The following is a 24,694-nucleotide window of genomic DNA, read 5'->3' on the forward strand; positions in this document are numbered from 1 at the left end:
AATAAGTGTAAGCTGCCTGTGTGTCTGACAGGCTGTCTGTTTCGGAAAGTCATCATATTTGATCAATCTCGCCCTGCAGCATCTCTGACTCTGCTGCAACAATTAACAAGTATCTCTTTGGAGGAAAAGATGCAGCAGTATGAACGCTCGAAGGAGACAGTACATTTTGCTGCAATCTGCAAATCTGACAAAGAAAAGCGTCCTCTAGCGTTTCTGGCTGCTGCTAAATTCCTTTGACGATAACATTTTCAACTGAAACCAAAATGAAATCCCAAATTCTGAGACAAGACACCTGCCAGTCTCCCGTCTTTCCTCAGCAGAAACATTAGTATTTCTGTAGTCATGATGTGTTACAGGCCGGTCAGGTTTTTAGACTTCTTTTCACACTCCAGCCGTACAGGGAGCGGTCGCGTGACGACGTGATGAGGTGTAGAACTGAATTTACAGTGGAAACACAGAAACGGTGACAGGAAAATGTCAGGAAAATGGTGCGGCAGTGCTCCCCCGACCTTTTGTCAAGTGGCACATTGATATGAGGCAATTTCATGCAGGCTGTCTGAATTAAAACCACTAAAAAAGCTATTGGAGGGAGATGGCAAGAAAATTGCTTCTTTAGAGTTCGAAAAAAAAAACAAGCCCACTCTCAACCTGTGGAGCTTAAGAGTTGCTAGAGAAAGAGAAAAAGGTTAGAATGCTAGACTTACAATTATATAGTAGACAATATAAAGGAGCGAAGTGCATGGTTTTTGTTTTTTTACCGACTGTGAGATGCAAAGTAGGGTCTGCTTTGTGTCGTCGTCAAACGTTTTTTTTATTCTTGATCAGATCTTCTACTGACAGCGGCAACGCTGGGCCCTACATCATATCAAGGAGAGCAAAGGATGTCCGTCGTGTGTCTGTCTCTGATGTCGCTCGTAGAGAAAGACAAAATGGTTCGCAGGCCGTTTTATATGATGTGTGCTCTGCCCTTCAGTGCATGAATGTTTTCAGTTCCGGGCTTTCTGACTCATCTCCCAACAAAGGGGTTCTTAACATAGGCAGCAGTGTTGGAGCTGTCCAAAGCAATTTGGGTCATGCTGAGTGGAAAAGATGAGGAGGAGATGAGAAGAGACTCGGTTTTTGTTTTTTTTTGGGGCCATGTTGCCTAGAAGAGGCTTGAGAGGAAAAAGATGAAGAGGGCAGTGGAGTCAAAAGTAGAAAACCTGAAGGAATGGGTACAGGGACATGGGGAGTTGATATCAAGGGGAAGAACAAGGACACCTAAATCTTGGTAAGTAAATCAGCAAGTTTGCCTTTGTCTACCTGGAACAGTGATTGAAAAGACCAATCCCAAGCACCATTACTGCTGGAAACATGGAGTTAAACCTTGTAGAGTTTGTGTCCAACAAGCACTTTTTACAAGATTCATTCCGAGATGAAGTTAAGATAAGAGATCGCATTGAGATAGATAGTTCGTGACGGAGCCTTTTTGTGGCTGTGAATCTGCTAAAATCAGACAGTACAAAATAATCTCAAGTGTCAGCTTGACACTTTAAGCCACTGGAAAAGCAAAATGTTCCTGTTTTTCTCTCTGGCCCACAATAAATCACCAAGAAGGGACCACTGTCTTCAGCTGAGGATTTTGGTTTGATCTGGTTTGGGGTAGAAGCAGCTGCTAGTGGCGACGGTAGCTCAGTGGTAGAGAGAGCTGTCTTTCAACGTGAGGGTTGTGGGTTTGTGTCAGCAGCGTGTGAATGGGTGTGAAAGATGAATGAATGCAAGTGTGAGTGAATGGGTGAATGGCAAAACTCCTCACCCAAAGTAACCACGTTAAGTTAAGTTAATTTGTACGCACCCACTTTCTCACAACACAAAATAGCAATAATGAATAAAAAAGGAAAGGTTAAAATCACAACAACAAACAAATGAGGCCTGAGCCACAGACGGCAGTATAATATAATATAATGTATGTCTTCAATAATTTAGTATGGCTCGCCAAGGATGGTATAAAAATTTAACTGGCCCTTGATAGGAAAAATGTTCCCCAACCCAGCTGTAGGGGAGATGTTCAAGGAGAGGGATGGGAAATGAAGCACTCAAAGCAATTTAAGTCAGAGAAAGAAATAGGAGAGCAGGGCATATCGAAATGGTCTTTTATGTCTTTGAGAAAAACCGAGCTGGGTACAGCCAGGTGTAATGAGTGGCTGATACTCAGAGTCAGAGGAGAGAGAGGGAGAGAGAGAGAGATTGGAAATTAAGGCGTAATAAAGGGAAATGAGCAAGAAGGCGACAAAAGAATCACAGATGCTCAGAGTGATTCAAGGAGCAATGTGTGTGAGACCAGAAGGGGAGGAAAATGGAGGGAGGACATGGCGTAAGGAATGAGGAACTGTCACGTCAATGCACAGATGGAAAAACCGTCCAGAGGTCTGTGTTCAGAAAAGTGTAACACACGCCACAGATCCACTCCTGCCTGTGGGAGCATTTTTATTTAGGAGGTGAAGGCAAATAATGCTTTTCGCTGTTGGTATTTCACTCTCTGTTTCTCGGCTCCAGACTGTGGAAGTGAGGATGAGTCTGACTGAAATGTTATCTGTCTGGTCCTGAAGGGCTGTATCACTCAAACGCACACACACACACACACACACACGCCCCTCGGGATTCCTGTTAATGTCACACAAATGCTCCGGCCAGATAAATGATATTTTGTCCTCTGCTCAGCTACAGTCTGTTACCTGGAGCATCCTCTGCTTTATGTCAGCTGTGATAATGATGCAGTCCCTGTTATACTGTGTGCATGTGTGGATGCAAGATATTACCACCGTAGGGTCGAGAGCCTTCAGCCAATCGCATTTAATAAAAAAAAAAATGTGATTTCTTATGCTGCATACAAGTTATTCCCCAAGATTAAATCTTGACCGATCAGTGACTCGTTGTACACTTGAAAATCTTTTTCCCTGTTTCCCTGCAAACTGCCTCAATTTTGAGATGGAAGGGCCACAGGAATGCTAACGACCTCCTTGTGAATTTTTGTATCCTAAAAAGAAAAAGAAGAAAAAAGTGCTGGAGTATTTGGATTGGCAGATGTGGCACAAGGTGAAGAATGCCTCTTGTTCTTCAGGCACATAATCAAGCTCTCAGAAGCGAATGAATGGGGAAAAAATGTCAATCACATGCGGGAGTGGGAGAGAACGAAAGATGGAGATTGACAGACAGAAATGCAGAAGGAGACAGGCGGAGAAATAAGTGCTTGAATCGCAGACAGACCCTGTCAGTCAAGGCGGAGGCAACCCATGGATTTATTAAGCAGCGTAGGCTCGTGTGTACTTTCAATCAGGGGTATCATCAAATGCTGTTCAGTCTGTGGGGTCTTTGGGTTGTTGCATGAAGAACACCTCCACTATACCTTGCTTCAGTCCTGCCATACCGAAGAAGCTCCATCACCGCACCCACCCCGCGACCCGTAACTGTCATAAAAAACTCATACTGATGTATAAAATAAAATAAAATAAAATAAATAAAAAATAAAATAAAATAAAATAAAATAAAATAAAATAAAATAAAATAAAATAAAATATAAAATATAAAATAAATAAATCCACTCCATGTGTGCTCACATAATATAACAAAGCCTGTTAGATTTTGTTGTTGGATCGGGCAGAAGCTGCTTAGTGGCCACTCGACCAGCCCGTGCCTCCATGTCGATAAAGCCCTGTGCCAGTTCAGTAAAGCCATCACCATGCACACTCTCCAATGATCTAATGTCCCGGCACACAACCAGCATGGCTAACTGTCCTGTGTCCTCTTTTTTTGATGGTTTAAATGTAGAGGTTTTTTTGGGCAAACTATCTTTCAATTGTTGCAGCACCCATGCTAAACCTTTTGGCCTTTTTTTTTTTAGCAAACAGCAAAGTCATTCACACTGTTTATCTCCATCTCATATCACAACCAAAATGAGGTCCAAAAACGTCTGACTTCTACGTCACCATTCAGGTGACGAGAGGTCAGAATGAAGGTCATTTTAGCCAAATAAGAGTGCACATTTTATTTTTAGTTTATTTTCACCCGTGCCAAAACCCGTGAATTGATTTTTTTCGGGGTCACCTGGTGCAGGACTCTTAGGACTTATACCAGACAGTGTTGGATCAGCTTTTGTTTTGGATGTCCAGGGGAGAGTGTGTGTGTGACAATCACTCATTTGAACAGGGACACTAAATGCAAACTTGGAAATGACAGCAGATGCCGTAACTCCAAAGTGTGTGAGTCCGATTGCATTCCCGTGGTAACCGTCGAGCAACAGCAGCGGGTCAGTGTGTGTTATCGCTGCTCTGTGTTTAGTCAAAAGGTAAAAGATGGATGAAAAACTGAATAAAAGACAAAAGCACACACAGCAGAGATGAAATGAAAGTTTGATAAAGAACAAGAGAGGAATTGTTGTCTTGTCTTTGATGACGGAAGTAGATAAACATTTCCCCTTTTCCTCAATATATTCTCTCTCTCTCTCTCTCCCTCTTTGTGTGTGTGTGTGTGTAGCCTGCACTGACACAGAGCTTCACAGTCTGGCTGCGAGGCTGAAGGATTGGTTCAGAGTTCTTCACCTTGATGCAAACAGAGATCTCAAATCCACTGACAGCTTCGACTCTGCTACTGGACGTGAGTGTAATCCCTGTGCAATATGTGTGTGTGTGTGTGTGTGTGCTTGTGTGCATCACTTTCCTGCACAACAGTCATGCTCCTCAGGCTCCATGAGAGCCGAGAGAGCTGGCAGTGATGTTGACTGTGACCCCACTCTGTTCTCTGTAATGTCAACATGTCTAGACTGGTCTCAGTGTGATGGGGGGTGGGGGGTGGGGGACATGTTCTGTAGTTTCTCAAACGCTGGCCACTCGCTTTTGATTGCCTCCCTCCTCTTGTCTTTGCTCCTCTAGACTTTGACACCAGCATCTTGCCCATTTGTAAGGACTCACTGGGCTGGATGTTCAACAAGCTGGACATGAACTTTGACCTCCTGCTGGACCAGTCAGAGCTGAGCGCCATCTACCTTGACAAGTACGAACTGTGCATGAAGCCCCTCTTCAACTCGTGCGACTCCTTCAAGGACGGCAAGCTGTCCAACAACGAGTGGTGCTACTGCTTCCAGAAACCTGAAGGTGAACCAAGGATTGTGAATTCAAATAATACTTTATATATACTTTTTTTTTTTAATAATACTTTATACTTAATATATTCTAACAGTATTTCTTAGAAATATGGTTGAAAGGAACTAATAAGACGGGGGACTTGATGATACCTTCGTTATCAGACTCGAGGTTGCAGAAGTCACTGGAAACAAACTGATAAGGACGTTTGACTTTTTAAAGGAAATGTGAATTTTATTCTTGTACTTTTGGCCATTATTGTTATCTGTTACGGTGACATTTTACCACCCAGCTTCACTGCAGATATGTGGGACAAGGTGACATCTGAGTGAAAGGATAAAACAGGTTGTAAACACACCCTCAGTCGTACTGTGCTTATTTAGAGGGAAAACAGTGCTGTAAAATGTGAGCAGGCATTTCAGGCCGATTTATAGGTTTAATATTGAACCTATACAGCCAGTGTTTCATATAACTGAGGAATTATTCTTTCATTTTTGTTAGTGTTCTCATAGTCTCATAATATGGGTTATAGATGCTCTGGTAAATCTCACTTAACAACCTGTGTGATCAACCCGTGTCTTATTAAGATCATACTGAAACATGTGCTGCATCTCCAGATCTCCATATCATCAGTCACTCAACACGTCAGGGGAAGAAGTACTGAATTATTTTATAGTAGTATAAAATAAAAGCGGTTGAATTGATGTCAGTATAAAAGACAAAACAAGTTATTTTAGTGCAACTGGTTTCAAAATTGAACAAAAATAAGAGTTCTTCTGAATTTAAAGGAACAGTGGGCTGGATTTACCCTGTCCCTCCTGTCCAAGCATGTTGAACAAACTATGGTAGCCTTCAGTGATCATTAAAACTCAAAAGGTGTTAAGTTTGTCCATTGCAAACGTGGTGGTCCAACATGTCAGCCTCTGTACAGAAGACCAATATAAAAATAATTATTCATAATTACATGAATATTTTTGAAGATGAAGACAAATGCACACGTGTTTTGTTTTTGTTTTTTTAAACTCGTTTGTGTTTTCTGTGCTCGCAGGGCTGCCCTGTCAAACCGAGAAGAGCAGGATCCAGAATCAGAGTCGAAGGAAGAGCCTCATAGGTCAGTCTGGATGATTGAATTGGGGATTTTTTTGTGTGTGTGTGTGTGTGTGTGTGTACTCATGTGTATGTTACTTTACCTGTCATAAACAATGCCTTTTTCAGGACCAGTCGTCAAGTTAAGGTTAGAGATAACACTTAAATTAGGCTGTCCAAATGAATTGAAGTGTGTTTGTGCCCTTGTGCGTGCGTGCGTCGGTGTGTGTGTTACTGAAAGTTATTGAAAGTGACTGCTTCCCCTTAAGCAGGATGTATGGTCGCTGTCCCATAACCTTTGCAGCAGTAATGGATCGTTGATCTGCGTCTGTGAATACACAAGAGCCTCGTTTGCAACCTCTGCTGACCAGGGATCAGATTTTACACCTTACCTTCACACACACGCTCTCTCCCTCTCCACCGCGGCTGACGTATTTGCGTCGCTTCCCCTGTGTCCCTCTGTGTCGCAGTGTGTTCCGATTCCGTTCACGTTCCCAAAGACAAACGTCCAGCGCACCGTGCACTACAACTACAGCCTCTGCGCTCCCGTCGTCTCACTGGGGGATGTGGGCGAGAACACCAAGGCTGTAGCCGTAAATGCTCCACTTGCAGTGGAACGTGTCCGTGGCGTTCACACTAAACAAGTCGACAAGCCAACCAGACAAGGCTGGTGTAAACACACCATCAAACAAAAAGATACAGCAGCGTAACTTCATGAGGTTTTTAAACTCTGTTCCTCTCATCAACTCAGGTTTATTCTCCTGCAAGAGTTTTATTTTTTATATTCTAAAAGTTAGTATCTATGCAAATTTCTATTGTCCTGTTTAGAGGGAGTTCATTGCAATGTTCTCAGTGCTTTCTCTCTCTTTCTATCACTGCTTATCTTTGTCTCCTGTTTTCCTCCTTCTTCTTCTTCCTCCTCCTTTGATTCCAGGCTCTTATATCCCTCGCTGCACTGACGAGGGATACTTCAAACCAACCCAGTGTCACGGCAGCACTGGCCAGTGTTGGTGTGTGGACAAATATGGCAATGAGATTGCTGGCTCCAGAAAACAGGGCAACCCCAACTGCGGTAAGAAGAACACAAACACACAAAGCAGGGGAAAAAAAAGACAACGGGAATTCATTGTGTTGTCGTTGTTGGCTCCCGTTTGTGTCGCTGCCTTTCACAGTTGTTGCTGCTTTGATCTCAGGTGGACTGTCTCTGCAATCGGTTGCAGGCGAGAATCAAATTTGTTTTATGCCTTGGCTCAATATCTCTCCGTGTCTTTATCTTTTACCGGTGCCTATGCAACACGGATCATTTTAGGAAATAGATAACGTTAGGCATGCCTCTGGAGCTGGTCTGGCTGCTTTTACGATCAGTCATGTGTCTGATTCTATCTGCTCCCGATATTTAGCGCACACTTGTCAGTAGCGAGCAGCCAAAAGATCTCTGGAAAAATATGTATTCATAGCAGGGACTGACATTCACCCTGTGGGAGGGAATAAACACTTGAACTGCTGCTGATTTCGAAGATGCTTTTGGATGGGGAAACCTATAGTTAAACTGCCTGCAGTGGGAATTTGTATGCTAAATAGCCAATAGATGCACTTTGCTGCACATCGAAGGCCCGAGGGATTTAATAGTCGGGGAAAAAAAAGAACAATAATTAGCAGGGCGAGATTTCAGGGAGACGTACTGATAACCAATGAAACGGCCAACTCGCAGTCACAGATTACGCCCCACTCGAATGCCAGACTAGTCCAAAGCCAGTAATTGCAGCTTCCACTATTGATGAGGTGTCTCTCTACACGGACACACACACACACACACACACACATTAAGTAAGAGAGAGAGAGAGAGAGAGCAGCAACTCTTTGTCTGCAGTCTAACAAGCTTAAGTCAAACTCTGGCTGAGTGGCCATAGGCCCTGCACACATTACCAACATATAGTAATGCAGAGGCTGTCCCTGACACACTTGTCTATAGGACATCATCATGTGTACTTGTGAAAAGGAGGATTTTTAAGCTCCACATTTTAGACAACGCTGGAGGCAGAGTCCCAGATAATGGCTCCTGTCTGCTTTTTTTGCTGCACAGGATTCAACGTGGAAACACGAACATTAAAAATCACTTTAATCGCTGTGACCAGCTGAACGACCATTATTATGGCGCCCTAAAAATAAAGTTTATAAACGCTTCCCTCCATGATTGGTTCTCGTCGTCCACAACTTGACTATGACCTGTGAACATGGAACTGTGTTTTCCACTGCTTTCAGGTTCGCCCTCCTTCGTCGGTCTAATAAAAGAAATCCTTGCTCTGACCTTTCACCATGAGGTGTGTTTCCCATTTTCCAGTTTTAATTTGCCTTATTCAGACTTTTTCAGTTTCTGTTCCTGAGGGAGGCGGAGAACGTGGCACTTCGATGAGTGGTAAATTGCAACTGAGCGCAATTGAAATGGTCTCACTAAATTAAAGAGGATGTCACTCCTGCCTCCACATTTCACTCTGCTGTAGAAATTGTGGAAATGGTGGACCCTGTGGGGCGAGAGGAGCAATGTGTGGTCTGATGAGGATACAATTAACATTCTTCCACTCAGAGCAGGAAGCAAATATTGCCACAATAGGAAATGAAAGCACCAACAACATGTAGTTTCTGTTTTCTGGTAACACAAGGATCGTCCTGTGCCTCCAATCCCTCTGATTTCTTTGCCCCTTTCCCACAGACGAGGATGCGGAGTCATCAGGGGACTTTGGCAGCGGCGGTGCGGTCATCCTCCTCGACGACCAGGAGGAAGAGACGTCACCGAGCGTCCGGAGCCGGCAGAAGAAAAGACGGGGCCGGATCCACCCAAGAGGAGCCATAGAGGATGACGAGGACGAGGGAGACGACAAGGATGATGAGATCGGCTACGTGTGGTAGCTCCGCTTCATTTTACTCTGCCATCAGCCCGACCAGGAAACTCCGTTATCTCAGCACAGATCTGAAGCCATTCCAATGTCTCTTTCTCCACTTGTTACCTTGGCAGCAGTCGATCTTTTGGCTCCTTACCTTGCTCTTGTAATCCCTGTCTCTTATTCAGATCTCTCTCTCTTCAGTCCACCTCCTCCAACCTCTTCCTTTTCAAGTGTTTCCTCAGACAGAAAACAGAGAGCCTGTTAGATTTCAACAACGGTCATGGCCCCCGTTAGATTCTGTCCACGTTCTGCTCCTACCTTCCCTCAGACCTCCTCGTGATCTTTGACCTCTTTTAACATGAACATCCTTCTGTTCTCACCATCACTTCCTCTCACTCTGTCCTTCAACTCACTCTGTCCCTCTCCTATCTCGGTATGTCCATGTCAGAGCCTCTGGACTGTCTGTGAGCGCAGATACATTCAGCTGATGTATTGGATGTGAAATATGTGTCCTGTAAAACGGAGAGAATGGAGATAACGTCCCCCGTTCTTCCATCAGCAGTTCATTCTTCATTCATTCATGCTCTGTGTACCACTGTCGGGCTCCTTAGGTGTTCAATGAGGTTTCCACACATTGCCACCACACTCCCAGGCAGATGCCCCCGCCCCCCCGCTCCCCTCCTTGTTATCTCACGGACGATTGTAAATTACTTAATCGTTGATCTGGAATGTCCAAGAAAGCCCAGGAAGCAATGAGATTAATGATATATTGTTGTTGTTGTTGCATGTTTCTCATCGTGTTTATGTAAAAGAGAGATTCCCTGGCCAGGTCTAGCTCTATGCATCTCAAACAGAAAGTGATGCCTATTTGGCTGCTACAATACTTTGTTGCTATGTCGATGCTGTCTAGTGTCTTTTTGGTTCTTCTCCCAATCTCAGGAGGTAGGAAATTGCATTGCAGAGCGATAGCGGTGTAGAAAAGTGAACTGCAAGGCCTCCAGTCCAAATCTGTGGTGTCTCAGCCATCTCTTCTTTTACTGATTGGTCTGTCGGGCTGTTGAGGCTGTTGAGGCTGTTGAGGCTGTTTGACTGTGCATGGACACTAAAGGAGAAAGCTGCTCCTGAGCTGGGAGGACACATGAAGTTGAGCGAGCAGAGAAGAGGCTCTGTTCCGCCTCCCAACATCGGATAATGTCTAGTCATTTGAAAGTGAAAACTTCACCATGTCAATTAAGTGAACTTTTATTTGTAACTTTGACAATTTAATTAAAGTGGCACTTTGGGTGTCTTTTGAACCTTACAGGTCTGTGTCTGGCGTTCTCCTGGTGTTTACAACACGAGCGTTACATGTTACTCCGTCCCTCAAAAAAACAAAACAAAAAAAAAAAAGCATTTGTCTCACTTTAACCACTCTCTAAAGCTCGGATTCCTCTGTAATAGAACAGTCAAAGCCCTCCATCAATTCTGACCTTTTCCAACCTTGAGAACACAGCCTCCCCAGTCGCAGACATAAATGGTAGCAGCAGAGCAGAGACTACTCTTATCACTTGTCTTTAGAGAGAAGAGAATCACAAAGCGAGCAGAACTCAAAAGCACATAAAAGCTTAATGAGTGTTTTCGGAAAAATCATTGGCTAATGGGGCAGCTGACCCCAATTGGCTTGAAACAGCTCACTCAGCACTTTGAACAACAACAACAAAAAAAAGCAGTATCCCACCATTCAGATGCTTTAAGGACAACTGAATCGGCCTCATGAGCAGTTTGATACAATAGAAGATGGGCTTAACTAGGGTTACATCATATTATGTTAAGAGATGTGGAACTCAGTAGCATCTTCCACCGACTGCATGGTACATGACAAAGGCTGCAAAGAGAATGTTTTAGCCCCGTAATGCTTTGTGTAAATGACTGGTTCAAATTTAGTGTTGGGTGTTGTGCGTTCTATCTTCATCTCCGTATGGAAGTTGTGCGGTTGCGTTTTATTCTCAGGGCTATCCCTCTTTATTAATTTCTCTGTTGGCTACCTCTTTATTCGCAGATGGGTTCCTTGTGTTATTAATTCCTAATTGGCTGTGAGAAGTTGTAAATATTAGCTCTTAGTCATGGTATAAAAGTATCCTCTCACTTTAGTTCAGATCGCTGGTTCATCGCTGTGTTTTCTATGATCCACCATTGAGACTGAGAGTTTCAAGAGAAAAACCATTTTATCCACACAATATGGACAACCCTAAGTTATAGACCTTTTACTTTGTACTGCATCTTGTAAGTTAATAAACCACCACTCAAATGAAAGAACAGGCAGAGGACAGAGTCTGCTCTTAGCCTCGTTTTACATGCCCGCCATGTAGCTGGGCCGTGTGCCAAGATTGCCTCTTTAGCAGGTGAAATGTCCAAGTGGCTTTCCAAAGTCCTCAGGGTGCAGAGCACTGCTGGTTTCTTTCAGGTACTTTTCACTGTCGCTGTGTGATTGAGGACCGACTTCAGCCTGCAAACATGCAATTAAATACCTGACGGAATAAAAAATAAAAAAACCCTGCACTGTCCCAAGGCCTGAGGACCAGATTTGGGGATAACTTGTCGAGGAGCCTGCATTCTGTAATTAGGATAGACATTGTAATAAGGAGGGATCATCTGGCACTAATCTGTCACAGCTCACCACTCCTTCAGTGCATGACTGCCTCTGTGCCAGACAGCTCATGGAGCGTACCAACTGATCACACCCCTCATTCCCCCAGGCGGAAGATTTATGGCTGAGTCACTTTCATTTAGTAACCAACACCATCCCAAATTTTGGATTTAAAGAGAACCCATGCTATACACTCTGCAGGTGACTGACTAAATAGCTGGGCTGTCTGCTTAATAAAATAAAGAGGAAGTCATTCACACCCATCAAATGGAACTTTTAGGTGAGCAGTCAACCGTGACATAAAGAAGGTGTCACCTCAGCTTCACACCAATAAAGGTATTGACATGAACTGATTGTCACTTAACGCCTGCTCTGTCTGTGATGCTCCCGTCACTGTGTTTCCCCGTGAAAACAAATCCATAACATTTCCCCAAACACAAACAGGACTGGAATGTGCAAACACAGTGGTGTGACACCAGTGCCCTCTGGTGGTCTGACACCAGCTGTGAGTCGATGGCCAGTTCAAACTACAGCTGGTTGTATGTTATTTCAATATCTTTTCTGGGATGCCCTTGTGGAGGTTTCAGAAATGACCGTGGAGCACAATGTGCCCTTTTCGCTCTTTAAATTCCTCCTGTTATCTTGTGCATACACTCCCAAAACGCAGTTTAGAGCAAAGGTTTTATTCATGATCACATTACAATGCCAGTTTTTTTTTCTTCTAAATATCTATATACATTTGCATAAATGTAGTGGTTACCAAAGCACAGGGGTGGATTTGCATAATAAAGGCACAGGACAATAAAAGATACAACAAAAAGAGAACTATAATCACAATTGTCAACGTTCGTTTGAGTTCCACTTAGTTGGTTTCTTGCAGAATCAGAGGATTCCAAGAGTCGACCTCCTTGTCTCGACTTTGTATTTTAAAGAAGTAGCTTTGGGGTATGGCTGTAGATGAAAGGCACTCAATTTAAATAATCACAACGCTTGCTCTTTTAATGATTGGTAGAAAATTATAAACAGGTATGACCTTTGCACTGGTATTGGCATCACTGCCGGCCCCAGAAATAGCTATTTGTCAGTCAGAGCGCCAAACCGGCGTCTACTCTCACCAGCGGTTACTCTGAGCGGCGACTTCTAGATCCATGATTCGTGGTAGTCGACCACTGGCTCCGCCCTCCAGGTATCCTGGCTTCACAGTGGGTGTGTCCGAGAGCCTCCTCTTGCTCTTGTTGAGGTCTTGATTGAAGGGGGAAGAAGAAAAAAAACACGTTTTTTTTATCACACTCACAGTGGACAGCAAACAACATCAGAACGGACATCAGATTCGCACCTGAGATCGCAATCAACATCTTACGCCTCGCTCCAAAGGTGGAGACACCGACTTCCTTCAGGTCTTCATCAGACAGAGTGAGGAACGTCTGGTAGTCAATCTGTATAAGGAGTATACATAGATGCCAGATTGTGTTTGTTTTTATTATTATTATTGTTGTTATTGTTATTATTACTATATATATATATATATATATATATATATATATATTATATTACCTCTTGTTGTTCAAACACATCTATGTACTTAATTAGCCCAAGTTGACAGAGCAGCTCAGGTAGGTCGTCTGTCATCATCTGGGGGGAGGGGCTCCGCTGACTGCAAGTCGACGGCCGCCTCGATGAGCACACGCCCTCAAAGTAGCTGCTGCCGCTGCTCTGGTAGCATTCCACTGGACGTGAAAAGGTCAAAGGTCAGAGGCGGTTTAGAGAGAGACAAAAAAAAATATAAATGGAAACTAGAAAGTGACATGTGTACAACTTACGAGGTTTGTCATTCCTGCTTCGGTTGACCGACGACGCGAATGCAGGGAAGGAGGAGGTGGATGAGGAGAAAGAGGAGGGAGGTGAGGAGGGGGAGGATGAAGAAGAGGAGGAGGAAGAGCAGGAGGAGGAGGAGGGATGGACAGGCAGTGACGAAGGTGTCGACCCGCGTCTGTCTCGCCAGTTCTGAGAGTTGCTCCCGTTGAACATCTTCCCCACCTGCATCGCCCATGGCTTCACGGGGAGAGAAATTATGAGGATATTAAAGTTTGATCCGTTTCTTTTATCATCAAATATTTTACACACTGCAGCACAGAGTTCTTCAGTCAGTGTCCCCTTCTTTCATCTGCCTTTCGGTGTCTGTGGTCATGGGTGGCGATATCAATATCAATTGGTCATTGAACCTTTTTAATCGTGAAACAGATCTAGTTCATACTTATCTATGTAGTGGACACTGAATGCCACCTCAGAGCTTTCCGAGTCTACAGGGGAGGACTGTCTCTTGCTGTTATTGACCCAGGTAGGTCTTTGTCCCCATCTCTTGATACTGAGCTGTTTTAAGTTGTTAAAGAGCCGCAGAGATGAGCTCAGGTAAACGGGTTGCCAAGGAGCGGCTGTGTTGACCGAGGCGATGGTATCAGACCCCAGGAAATTGAGTGCACAAATTGGCAGTGCTTAACACAAGGTTAGATAAATGCTGCAAACTGTGAGAGGCCGACACCAATAAACCAGGCTGTGTAAGTGGGCCATGATGGGATGTTCTTTTTCTCTCCCCCCGCCCGCCCACCACCACCACCACCATACTGCAACAAAAGACATCTTAAACGGATTAAGCCAGTTCACACAGAAATATGCAGGCCATGCATCGTACCTACCTGCTGTTGGCTGGTGCTCAGGTAGGGTTTGTAGCTGCGGCGGCTGATGTTCCGGAGCTCTTTGACAGCCTCCGCTGGCATTGACTTGGAGAAGCCAAGGCCACTCCAGGTGTCTGTGGGTGTCCGGACCTCAGTGACCACAGGCTTCCTCTGCATGGCTGACGGACATGAAGCAGATTCAGAGACTTCAGCTGGCTTTGACACAAGCAGTAAACTTGACTCAGTTCAGAACAATTGACACCACTTTATCCTGTATCCATTAAGAACTGTGTAATCGCATCAGCCGATCATCACCCCAATGTATGGTATACAGTACTTAACACAACGTACACAGTGCAGCGCCTGTTAAACGTATTGAATCGAGTAAATAAAAAGTCATAAATAAGTAATGGTGTAGAATAAAAATCAACCGTTATTGTGTCTGATGGATGTTGGCACAAAGCTGGTCATGGCTCTTTTACTCCTGTAGGTGAATGATGTTTTCAGGTTTAATATTCATTTAAACCCCATTTAGCTCATTGCCAACTCCTACTAAATTCTCCACCAACACTGTCCACCTGCTGTTGGCTGCTGGGCAGGTTGTGTACAGTGGGTTTCCTGAGGTTTAAGCTTGAACGGGCAATGCGCCACATCTGTGATTTTTGACATTTGAAGGCATGAAACTAAACTCTTAGCTGACAGTTATACAGACAGGTTAAAACGTGTAAACTGTTTAAAGACTGAGGTGTTGAATATGCACAGAAATAGGCACGTGGTCCATTCATTTCAAATGATATGTCCACGCTCTCCGTAGCATGCGAACATATCTGCCTGCAGCTTATCCATCATGGAAATGCTTTCGCAGGTGTTCTACGTCTTCACTGATATTCGGAGTCGGACAGGCTGGGTTCAGGTGATAAATAATGGCTCTCAAACTGCGCCTGTATCTGCCAGCGCGTGTGGCACAATTAATAAAAGTCAAATTGCCGAGACTGAGACGGATACACACAGACCGCGGGCTTCTTCTGGCACCGAAGCGCCATCCATGTGTGAATGTGTGATAAAAAAAAAAAAAACTGCAACAGTACTCCACAAAGACTGCAATATCATCAGGATTATAACTGGTATGTTGTCATATGGGAGCTGATGTGTGTGTGTGTGTGTGTTTTGAGTAAGTGTCCCATTCATATAGTGGCATATGGGTGTTTTAATGACTGCAAGGCAGATGGTCCATTCAGACTGCTAATTCATATTCCCATAAAGCAACACTGGGGGAGTTTAGTACCATTTGGCTTCAGTCTTCCCACTAGCTCTCATTCGTCATGACGGATGAGCTGTAGTGTGTGTGTGTGTGTGTGTGCGTGTTTGTAGTACGCTGTGAGGACATATTTTTAATTCAAACCTATCTCTGTGAGGACATTTTAGACATTTAGATATGTTGATTAAGGTTGGGATGAGGGACTAGGGAATGCATTATGTCTCTTAGTGGTGTCACTTAGTCTGCTGTATAAGAATGTGAGGGTGTGTGAGTGTTTGTATGGGTGTCTTTGTGAGGACCCAAAAAACATGAGTACATTTTGGGAAAGTCACCCCCTTGAAAAAGAGCTTTTTCGGGGTTAAGACGTGGTTTTAGGGTCAGGGTTAGAATTGGGTTTAGGTTAAGGGTTAGAGTTAGGTCAGATTGAGAGAGGGAGAACTTTTGGCTGAAATTCCTGACTTTATGTCAGGGCTAAGTTAGCCACACACACCGAGAGAGAAAGAGAGTGAACGACGTCTGTATGCATGTGTTCTGTCTGCATTGTTTTCTGCCTTGTGTGAATTATGACGGAGTGCCAATGCTGCTCTATTAGAACTTTGGCACGGTGCAGTCCATAAACAGGTCCTTTAATCAGTTGTCTTGGCAGTGAGCAGCAGTGAAATGCCCCCCTTTATCTAACCCCTGCCGATGCTTGGGATATAAATGAGCCACCAACATGTTCATAATAAAATTAAAAAAAAGGCCTCTTCAATTTATCGGCAGTAAATTATTATTACAAACTTTTACTTGCACTTCATTCCCAGTATGAGACAGAACGTGACAGTGACAGAAATAAATATTAAACACTTTGGAGCACTAACCTCTGGTTGCCAGCAGTTTCTTCTTCTCGTAGTCATCATCCTGCAAAGCACACACAGCAAATAAAGCATATAAATAATGTATGAAATGTCTTTATTTGTTTTATTTGGGTTTGTAGAGGAGAGGCAGGTGCTATGCAAATTAAAAAAAAAAGGAACAAACACCTGCTTTAAACAACATCTCCTGCTGCTGTGGCTGTAAACACATTATTTTCATGCAGCAACCTTTGAGACGCTACGGTGGCAAGAAAATCAACTCTTGGTGGGTGTCATGGGACATGCAGATCAACAGGTTACCTAACCTGAGTCAGTCCTGTTTTCTGTTTGTGCTTTGTGCTCTTTCTTTTCTGCTTAAACACACCTAAACCTTTTGTCCTTCAGTGACGTCTTCACATGCACTTGGAAGAAGTCAAGTGAGGACACGGGGGGGGGGGGAGAAAAAATGATCTATGTTTTTCCTCACCTCCGCCTTGGATGAGTCAGTGCAAATATCCTGAGCCAGCATCATGTCTCTCCTCAGGCTGTTCCTCCGCTCGCCCCTTGCGCCGTCAAACTCGGCATTCAGCAGTCTGGCATATTCAGATGAGACAAACCCACATGTGTATGTTTAGATTAACATGTGACGATCACTGCAACATTGTGTCATTATAACGACAAAGTATTCTTAAGGACAGAATAAGTGACTAAAATATAGAACAAGGTCAGCATGCATTCATTTAACGAACTCCAGATTTCCAGATATGGTACAAGCAGGGGTGTGCGTGTGTGTGTGTGTGTGTGTGTGGGAACTGCCTCGGGCCAGCAGTAATTACCACACTCCCTCTTTCTCACCTTCCATACAAAGAGAATTATTTTTAGGTACTGACTAACACACAGGTTGACATTAGAATAAGCCCTCCCCCTGGAAACTGACGTAAGGCTACACAATCCCCCTGTGAATGCTCACCTGCAGGTCAGAGCCTGTCCAGTTGAATGTCGTCTGCCTTGGCCAAAGACTTTGGTGGTTTCGGGGCTTTGGAGACTCCCCCTGCGACCCATTAACGCCACGCGGCTGCTGATGTTGTTGATGACATCGCACACCTTGGATGACGCTGACATTAGCGCGACCTTGGAACTCTCATCCTCTGATTGGCCGGACTGATCCTCATTCTCTGGTATCTGAGTGAGATGGTGAGAATAGTTCCGTTTTATCTGTTCTGTTTATTGTGCACTGGAAGCAGCTTGAATATAAAACGGTGACAAACCTTCTCCAGCGGACGACTCTCTGTTCCCTTCAGCCCAGTCCTCCCCTCTTCGGCAGGAGGAGTGAGGCCTGGTGGGGGTGAGGGCCGGTGCTTTGTGCCAGTCACCTCTGGAATGGGAGCAGGGATTGGACCTGATCAAAGTGAAGGGCACGCGATGATAGTGAGTGAAAGATTTCACCAGAAAACCAGACACAAAAACACAGGCAATTAGTTCTTGTCCATGTTTATTCTGCATATTTTGAATGGGAGTAGAAATACCAGAGTGGAAATATGTGGAACAATTTATTCAAGCACTTTATTTAAGATTTTTAAGATAGATATAGATAGATATCTATATACATCTAGATAGATAGATAGACAGATAGATGTGTTTTTCCTTTTTCCTAAAACCAATATGTAATAGATGACGGTTTTACAAGGCAAGTCATTTTTATGTTGTAGAAAATAAGACAATTTGAGTAAAATTGCAGCTGTTTTCAGCAAATTCATTTTAGCATCAGCTATGGTTGGATATGTGGGGAAAGTGCTCGGTGCTTGTGGGTGTGCAGGGCTGTCTGTTACAATATCTGAACCTACTGTGCTCTAATACATGTCAATGACATTTGGATGGAAACACACCTTGACAGGAATATACAGCATAGCATTGCCTTACCTTGCTCAGATAGACGAAGCTGCTGCAGCAACATATTCAGCCAGTAGGTGGTCAGTCCGTTGCTGTTGAGCAGGGGGTCAGGGGTCGCCTCAGTTGCCTTGGCAGTCTCACAGGAATCCAACCCCAGAAGCAAACAGCGGGCTTCATAAAGACTGGAGATGTTTCTTTCTAGACCTTTGACCACCACTGACTGATAAATGTATACCAACACAGAGGTTTACGTCAGTATTCAACTCGGAGGGAACAGTCAAGGAATTTTTCGAAAGACATAAAGACAGAAATAAGCAAAAGATGGGACTGCTGCCATACATCTACATGACGAAATCACCATTTCTATTCAGACGATGGCGCAAAAAACAACATGAAAGCAGCAAAGCCAAAGGGATAAAACTGTACCTTGCTGGTCTGTTTTACTTTGGGCTTGATACTAATGAAGACGCCCAGGTTTTGCATCATCTGAGCCACTTTAGAAGAATCCGCCTCTCCATCTTCGCGCATGTCAAACATCAAACACACAGGCAGACAGTCCTAGACATGGCAACAACAGATAGAGACAGATTTTGTCACTACAAAAAAAGTGATAAGTTACACGATGTTATAAGTTACACGGCACAGTTTTAACATAATTCTGTCCAAACAAAAACACCGTGCTGTACCATGAGCTGCTGCCGAGCCAGACCCACACCATCGGGGCTGCCCTGGATGAGCAGTGAGGGGGGACTCTGAGGAGCACTGAGGTCTGGTAAGATGATCTGGGTCTGGGTCTGGTGCATGACGCTCAGGAAGTGAGCTCCGTTCTGACCCAATAGGAACAGGTGCTGCTGAGAGGTGACGTCCAGCTGGCTGCTCACCATAGCGCCTGTGACCTCCGGCCCGAGCAGCAGGTCCATCAGGACGCAGGTCGCCTTCTGACAGGTGATGACACATGCGTATATGTATTCATGCATGACACACTGTATGTTCCTGTGGATTCACTTTCTCACTAACATGCTTCATGCTAACCTTGACAGCCGCTGCGTTGCCCTGCAGGCCCCAGACAGTGCAGCAGCTTCCATAAAACGCCGGCTGAGCCTGAGGCTGCGGCGGCACGGCCCTGAAGCTCACGCTGACGCCCAAAGTCTGCACTACCTGCTGGATAAGTGGCGAGCCCGCATCTGGAAGAGCCTGAGGCACCAGACTGACTGGTAGGTCAAAGGTCAAGGACAGAGGCTGCAGGTCCTAGGTCAGCAAAGATTGTATGGTTTGTAAGGGACATGGGAGAAAGAGGGGAGACATTGAACAAAGACAGAGGCTTTCTGACAAAGACACCTGTCTTCTTTGTGACAGCCACGTTATTCATCACTCCATTGATCTCTGGGTCTGACAGAAGTGAACAAATGGAGTTTTGAGACAAATGGAAATCTAAGCTGAGTAGCTGTACGTTGAACACTTACTCTTATCTTCCTCCTGGCTTCCTCCACTCCCTCTATGGGCCCAGCAATGGAGACCTGGTAGAAATTGTGTAAAAATAAATGGCATTTCAATTACTTTTTTTTTCTCCTATAAACAGCACTTAGCAGCTCATTAAAATGCCACCTCAGAGATTGTTACCTGATTGCTTTTCTCTCCCATAGCGTTGTGGCGATTGGAGTCAGGGAAATGGATGTGACAGGATGTGACTTCCATCACTCTTTTTATGTTTCCACCACCTTTGCCAATAACATGGGAGTGCTCTGTATAGGCCACGTCCATCTTCAGAGTCACCTTGTTCACCTAGATTTGAAACAAACGGACTACTGTGGTGTCATTGGTGTAGATTAGGGGATACATCCACCAACGGTAAGGCATTATTTCTTGGTCAGTGTGTAACATTTATGGGGAGGATTAGGGGCAGACTGGCAGAAGTTGAATATAATACCTATAAGTATGTTTATATAAATTGATAATTGCTTTGAAATACAAATAATTTGGTTTTCCTAGTTTTTCAGGAATTAGCCTTTTATATAGACTTCAGGAAAAGGCATTGTTGCCGTCTGCCATCTTGCAGTGCCATGATTCTACAGCAGCATTTGCATTTTTGCCTTTTGAAACAGGGGCTTATTACACAATTGAAGATCAGGGTCTCTGTCCACAGAAACCTGACGCACAAACCAACGAAGAAGAAGGAGGAAATAAAGAATATGAGTGGGAGAGTAGAAGAGTGCAGAGGGTTGTGTTTAGAGAGGATGTCAATCTGATGGTTTTCCAAATAGAGGACCTTACAGCATTCATTGTTATCTGCAGTATCACTATGATATATCTCTACTTCTTACACACTGGACCTTTAAATCATAAAAATCGACCAACCCTCACCCTTGTCTCCAAAACTTCTAAGATCTTCTTTTTGGCTTCCAAAACATTGGATCGTTTCCCTTCCACCTTGACGTGTGGATCTAGACAAAAAAACAGAAGTTCAGGTTCACAGAAAAGACCCTACATGGTCATTTATTGTACTTAAAATTGCAGTGCGTAACTCTTTATGTTATTATTCTGCCTCTGTTTGGTCCCTGTGAACAGAAACATGCATGCTGTATCCAAACACAGGCTCTGTCAAGTAATACTATCAGACCTGACTGAGGCAGGTGGAGGCAAGAAGTGTTTATCCCACCAAACTGCTGAATTTTTGGTTTTTTTTAGGCACTGCTTTGTGTTTTTGCTTATACCCCACCATATTTAACAGACATTTATGTATATTTGAGTTACACACTACAGTTTTAAGTTGTCATGACAAAATGAATCAGTTTGCAGGAGAAAGACAAAGTGAAAAACACACAGTGTGTGTGTGTGTGTGTGTGTGTGACTGAAAATCAGGAGTTTGACACCTTTCTTTGATTTGGCTCCGATCTTCAGCTTGGATGGCCACTTCACCTGAGTGTTAGTTTCTCTCATCACCTGTGAAAGCCCAAACAACAGGAGAGCGTGACAAACAAAGACGGAGCAGTCACAAATCACAATGCAACACATCCACACACAGCAGATCACTGTGATCCCACCAAACAAAGCCTGATTTGCATTTCAAAAGCTGCCATTACAGCCTCCACAAAACTGGTAATCACTGCATGAAGAGTATGAAATGCGTGTTAAAATGGTGGCAGGGATGCTCTTGTTGATCTGCATTTAACCAGGAGGTTTTAAAGCTCTCATGATTACTTTGGGAATATAGATTACTCTTCTTTGTTATATTCTCTCCTCGGATTCTTCAATAAAAGTGTGGGGTAACGTGCGATTAACTTACTCTCTCAAAAAACTCCTCTCCTGTCTCCGTGTCTCCGTGCTTTGGAGCTGAAAGGTGCAAAGAGAGCAAACGTCAAAAACATACAATCGTGCAAGGCACCATTTCTCACATTGTGTCTGCTTTTTATTGCACAATAATGTTTCGGTATTAACAACGTGTGCAAAGTCAACATTGAAATGTTTACTTGACCAATGGCCAAGTGACTGGAACAAGAGGTTGCCTGGAACATAAACGATTTTAAAAGGCCATCGTTCCAGGTTGACATTTACAGGGTACGAGGGCGGCCCGAGGAACGCCCTCACCCCCCCCTCATCACTATGGGTTACGCTGGTCAGAGCTGAGGAATGGGAAGAGAATAGTATGGGGTGGCGAGAAACTGGATGGTAGGCAACCGCAAATTAGCCTCGTGACAGCTAATCACATTGATGGCCTTTGCTGACGCGAAGACCTCACACTTGCACAAAAACTTGGATTAATATCTTAAATATAAAGGAGCGTGCAACAAAGGGCGCTCCAAGTGCAAGAGACGCCAAGTGCGGTGTGACAGATCATCATCGATCAAACCACAGGCTTAACTGCACACACACTTAAACAAGCCAGGGCTGTTAGAACGCAACCTGTTCACCATCGAGAGCCTGTGCAAGGACGCTCAGACAAACGTCAGCCTCGATCTGCAGCAGTAGAACACGTCAGAATGATTTCTCCCATTTGTCCTAAACCTGCCAGGCAGTGAAAACTAACACTAACACTGCTTCACAAACAGGAATGATAATAGCAAAACATTCTGATGAACGTACAAACAATTACGGATCATAAATCACTGGGATACAGCAACAGGAGGTTAGTGGATGACAGGTGTACTGATGGCGACAACAAGGGAGCGGGCAGCTGGAGGCCCTGACAAACACACAAGGTCAGGGAGGAGGAGGAGGAGTGCACAGAAACAGCATAAGCATCAGGGGGAAGAAAAAAAAAAGCTTTCACTCACCATACAACATGTTCTCCAGCTTCTTCCTGTCAATCCTGAACCTCTCCTCCAACCACTCCGGGTCCAAACTCGGCCCTCTTGCAATCTCTTGCACATGGCTTCCTCCTGTGTTCTCCTCTTCCTCACCCTCTCTTCCCTCTCTGTCACATTGGGCCTCACTGGACTCAGGCTTTGGTGCTGAGTCGGGTTCTACGCTACTTACCAAGTCGGGCTGCTGTGGTGCTACGGAGGCCAGGACCACAGAGCTCTCCTCAGTGGTGGTGGTGGCCATAGCAGGACTGAGCCCTCGTCAATGTTTGTGTGTGTGTGAGTAGTATGTGTGCATGTGTGACCAAGGAGACGGGCAGGGAGAGAAAAAAGGGGAGAGAGGGGTGAGAAACACCCCCTGTCTCTTTTCTTTAAATTCCCCCGCCCCCTTCTCTTAGTTTAGTACACAAATCCAATGTCTGTCCCTTCAAGCTGCTTGAAGCTTCAGAGATTGGCTGCTGTGGCCTTGTATTGCACGGAGGGAAAGCCACTTCTTCACTACAACACAGACCATGTCTTCTTTATCTGGCTCCAGATAGGTAAACAAAATCTGCAGCTTACTGAGGTTGACTCTGAACAAAACCTCTGTAATCCTCATTTTACCATCCACAGATTGTGTGGATAGATACTCTAGATGCTAGAAAATGTCCTAAAGAGGTAACAGATACAGGATCTCTCTCACACACACACACATATGGTTTGACTTCCTGCAAACCATCCTCACACCAGCCCACACAGCTAACATAATAAACAGGTCATCCAATTGGATTCCACTGCATGTCCATCCCTGTCTGTCTGTCTGTCTGTCCTCCCTCCCTTTCGTCTGAATGAGACCTACAAAAGACTAGAGATTCCAGAGGTCGGGGTGAAGGAGAATAGGGGGGAGCATCGCAGCAGTCAGTGTGTGGTGTTTGTTTGGAGGGGGAAGCAACCCCTCCAAACAAACACCACAATGCTGGGGATTAAGAAAAATGCCATGTCAAAATATGTAAAAAGGACTGAATGTTCTGGGAATGTGACTTGTAATTGATGTACTTGTATTCATATAAAGGATTATTATTTGAGTTATTACCCATAAATGAATGTGCATACATCTGTTGTAGCTGGTCTAGTCTATCTTGCCCATGACCCCTCCCTAGGATCATAACATGGGGATACTATTAATGGGGTATAAACAGATGGGGTATAATGAACAACACACACTGTAGATCATAAATGTGATTAGACATAAAAATACAGCTTTTTCTGTGGGATTCACATACCATTAAATGTATCTTTCAACACAATAACTATATAAAACCATAAAATGTAAATATTCATTTGCAGACAAGTAATATAAAGTATAAAACAGCATCCAGGTTCAATATCACCAGCATCTTTAAAATGTACTTGAGTTTATTTACTTTGAAAACAAACTGCTTAATTGGTCAGGTCCGGTGGAGCTATGTTTCCAGCTCAACTCTGTTTTCCATATTGCTCAGACAAATTTGGCCTCAGGTGAGTTGGCAGACATTACGTTACACAGCAGCGATCTTGCTAATATTACAAATGACTGCAGGCTAGACGTATTTGCCTGAGGAGAGTGGTAAGTGAAAGTCATGATGACTGTCACCATGGAAACTGGTCAAGAAGTGAGTTCTTCCAAGATAAAACTTCATGGAGCTCCACCCTCCAGCCCCCCCATTAAGCCCCATCTGACTGGAAGAGAGTGTCTGTTTCCAGTAATACTGTGTCAAGGCATGCGTCACTGTTTGACCCGATGGCAAAGCACAGAAAAGCCAAACTGTCCTGCTGAGTGACTAATGGGCTCATGGCGGTTTACTAAAACAACCCCTGAACCGACCAGTGAATCCTTTATTCATCTGGACATGGTTAGAATTCACCCTCGAGGAATCATTCACCAGTATCTGCCCTCCTGGATGAAGCACGCGCACTAATTCAATACCCGATCTCCTCTACAGTATTGCCAACAGTGGCACACCAATCCTGAGACACCTCACTAACATATCATTACAAACATTAATGTGTTGTC

The 24,694-nt window shown here is 44.2% G+C and overlaps 2 protein-coding genes across 4 annotated transcripts in view; one reads left to right on the forward strand and one right to left on the reverse strand.

The window, feature by feature from the left end:
• Positions 1-10,385, forward strand: part of spock1 (SPARC (osteonectin), cwcv and kazal like domains proteoglycan 1) — an 80,220-nt gene extending 69,835 nt beyond the window's left edge. For both annotated transcript variants that reach the window (XM_058650478.1, XM_058650479.1), the window contains exons 8-12: positions 4,513-4,632; positions 4,908-5,129; positions 6,166-6,228; positions 7,138-7,275; positions 8,914-10,385. In XM_058650478.1, coding sequence (XP_058506461.1) covers positions 4,513-4,632; positions 4,908-5,129; positions 6,166-6,228; positions 7,138-7,275; positions 8,914-9,110 — 740 coding nt within the window. In that variant the 3' untranslated portion in view covers positions 9,111-10,385. The remainder of the gene's footprint in view (positions 1-4,512; positions 4,633-4,907; positions 5,130-6,165; positions 6,229-7,137; positions 7,276-8,913) is intronic.
• A 1,993-nt stretch (positions 10,386-12,378) lies between these two features.
• On the reverse strand, positions 12,379-23,441 carry bicc2 (bicaudal C homolog 2). 2 transcript variants are annotated; one of them, XR_009242060.1, is made up of 20 exons: positions 22,636-23,441; positions 21,648-21,694; positions 21,235-21,304; positions 20,726-20,805; positions 19,985-20,146; positions 19,828-19,881; positions 19,397-19,612; positions 19,051-19,302; positions 18,791-18,922; positions 18,395-18,584; positions 17,743-17,873; positions 17,445-17,656; positions 16,962-17,067; positions 16,502-16,541; positions 14,405-14,562; positions 13,532-13,763; positions 13,266-13,438; positions 13,048-13,147; positions 12,745-12,953; positions 12,379-12,662 (listed from the first exon to the last, which is right to left on the reverse strand). XR_009242060.1 is itself a non-coding variant. In XM_058648935.1 (19 exons), the coding sequence occupies exons 1-19, from the start codon at positions 22,904-22,906 to the stop codon at positions 12,823-12,825; spliced, it is 2,757 nt and encodes a 918-aa protein (XP_058504918.1). In that variant the 5' UTR covers positions 22,907-23,441; the 3' UTR covers positions 12,379-12,822. The 2 variants fall into 2 exon arrangements, 1 of the variants encoding a protein (XP_058504918.1); XM_058648935.1 differs by having other exon boundaries at positions 12,379-12,953.
• Between the last annotated feature and the right edge of the window lie 1,253 nt (positions 23,442-24,694).

This window comes from Solea solea, chromosome 14, assembly GCF_958295425.1.
Source record: "Solea solea chromosome 14, fSolSol10.1, whole genome shotgun sequence".
NCBI lineage: Eukaryota > Metazoa > Chordata > Actinopteri > Pleuronectiformes > Soleidae > Solea > Solea solea.

Excerpts from the sequence above, each read along its gene's own strand:
- bicc2 (XM_058648935.1), bottom strand. The coding sequence starts at position 22,906 with ATGGCCACCACCACCACTGAGGAGAGCTCTGTGGTCCTGGCCTCCGTA. Across the intron at positions 20,147-20,725 it reads TAGAAGTTTTGGAGACAAGG|GTGAACAAGGTGACTCTGAA; the intron begins GTGAGGGTTGGT and ends TTTCAAATCTAG. Across the intron at positions 18,923-19,050 it reads TGGCTCGGCAGCAGCTCATG|GACTGTCTGCCTGTGTGTTT; the intron begins GTACAGCACGGT and ends TGCCATGTCTAG.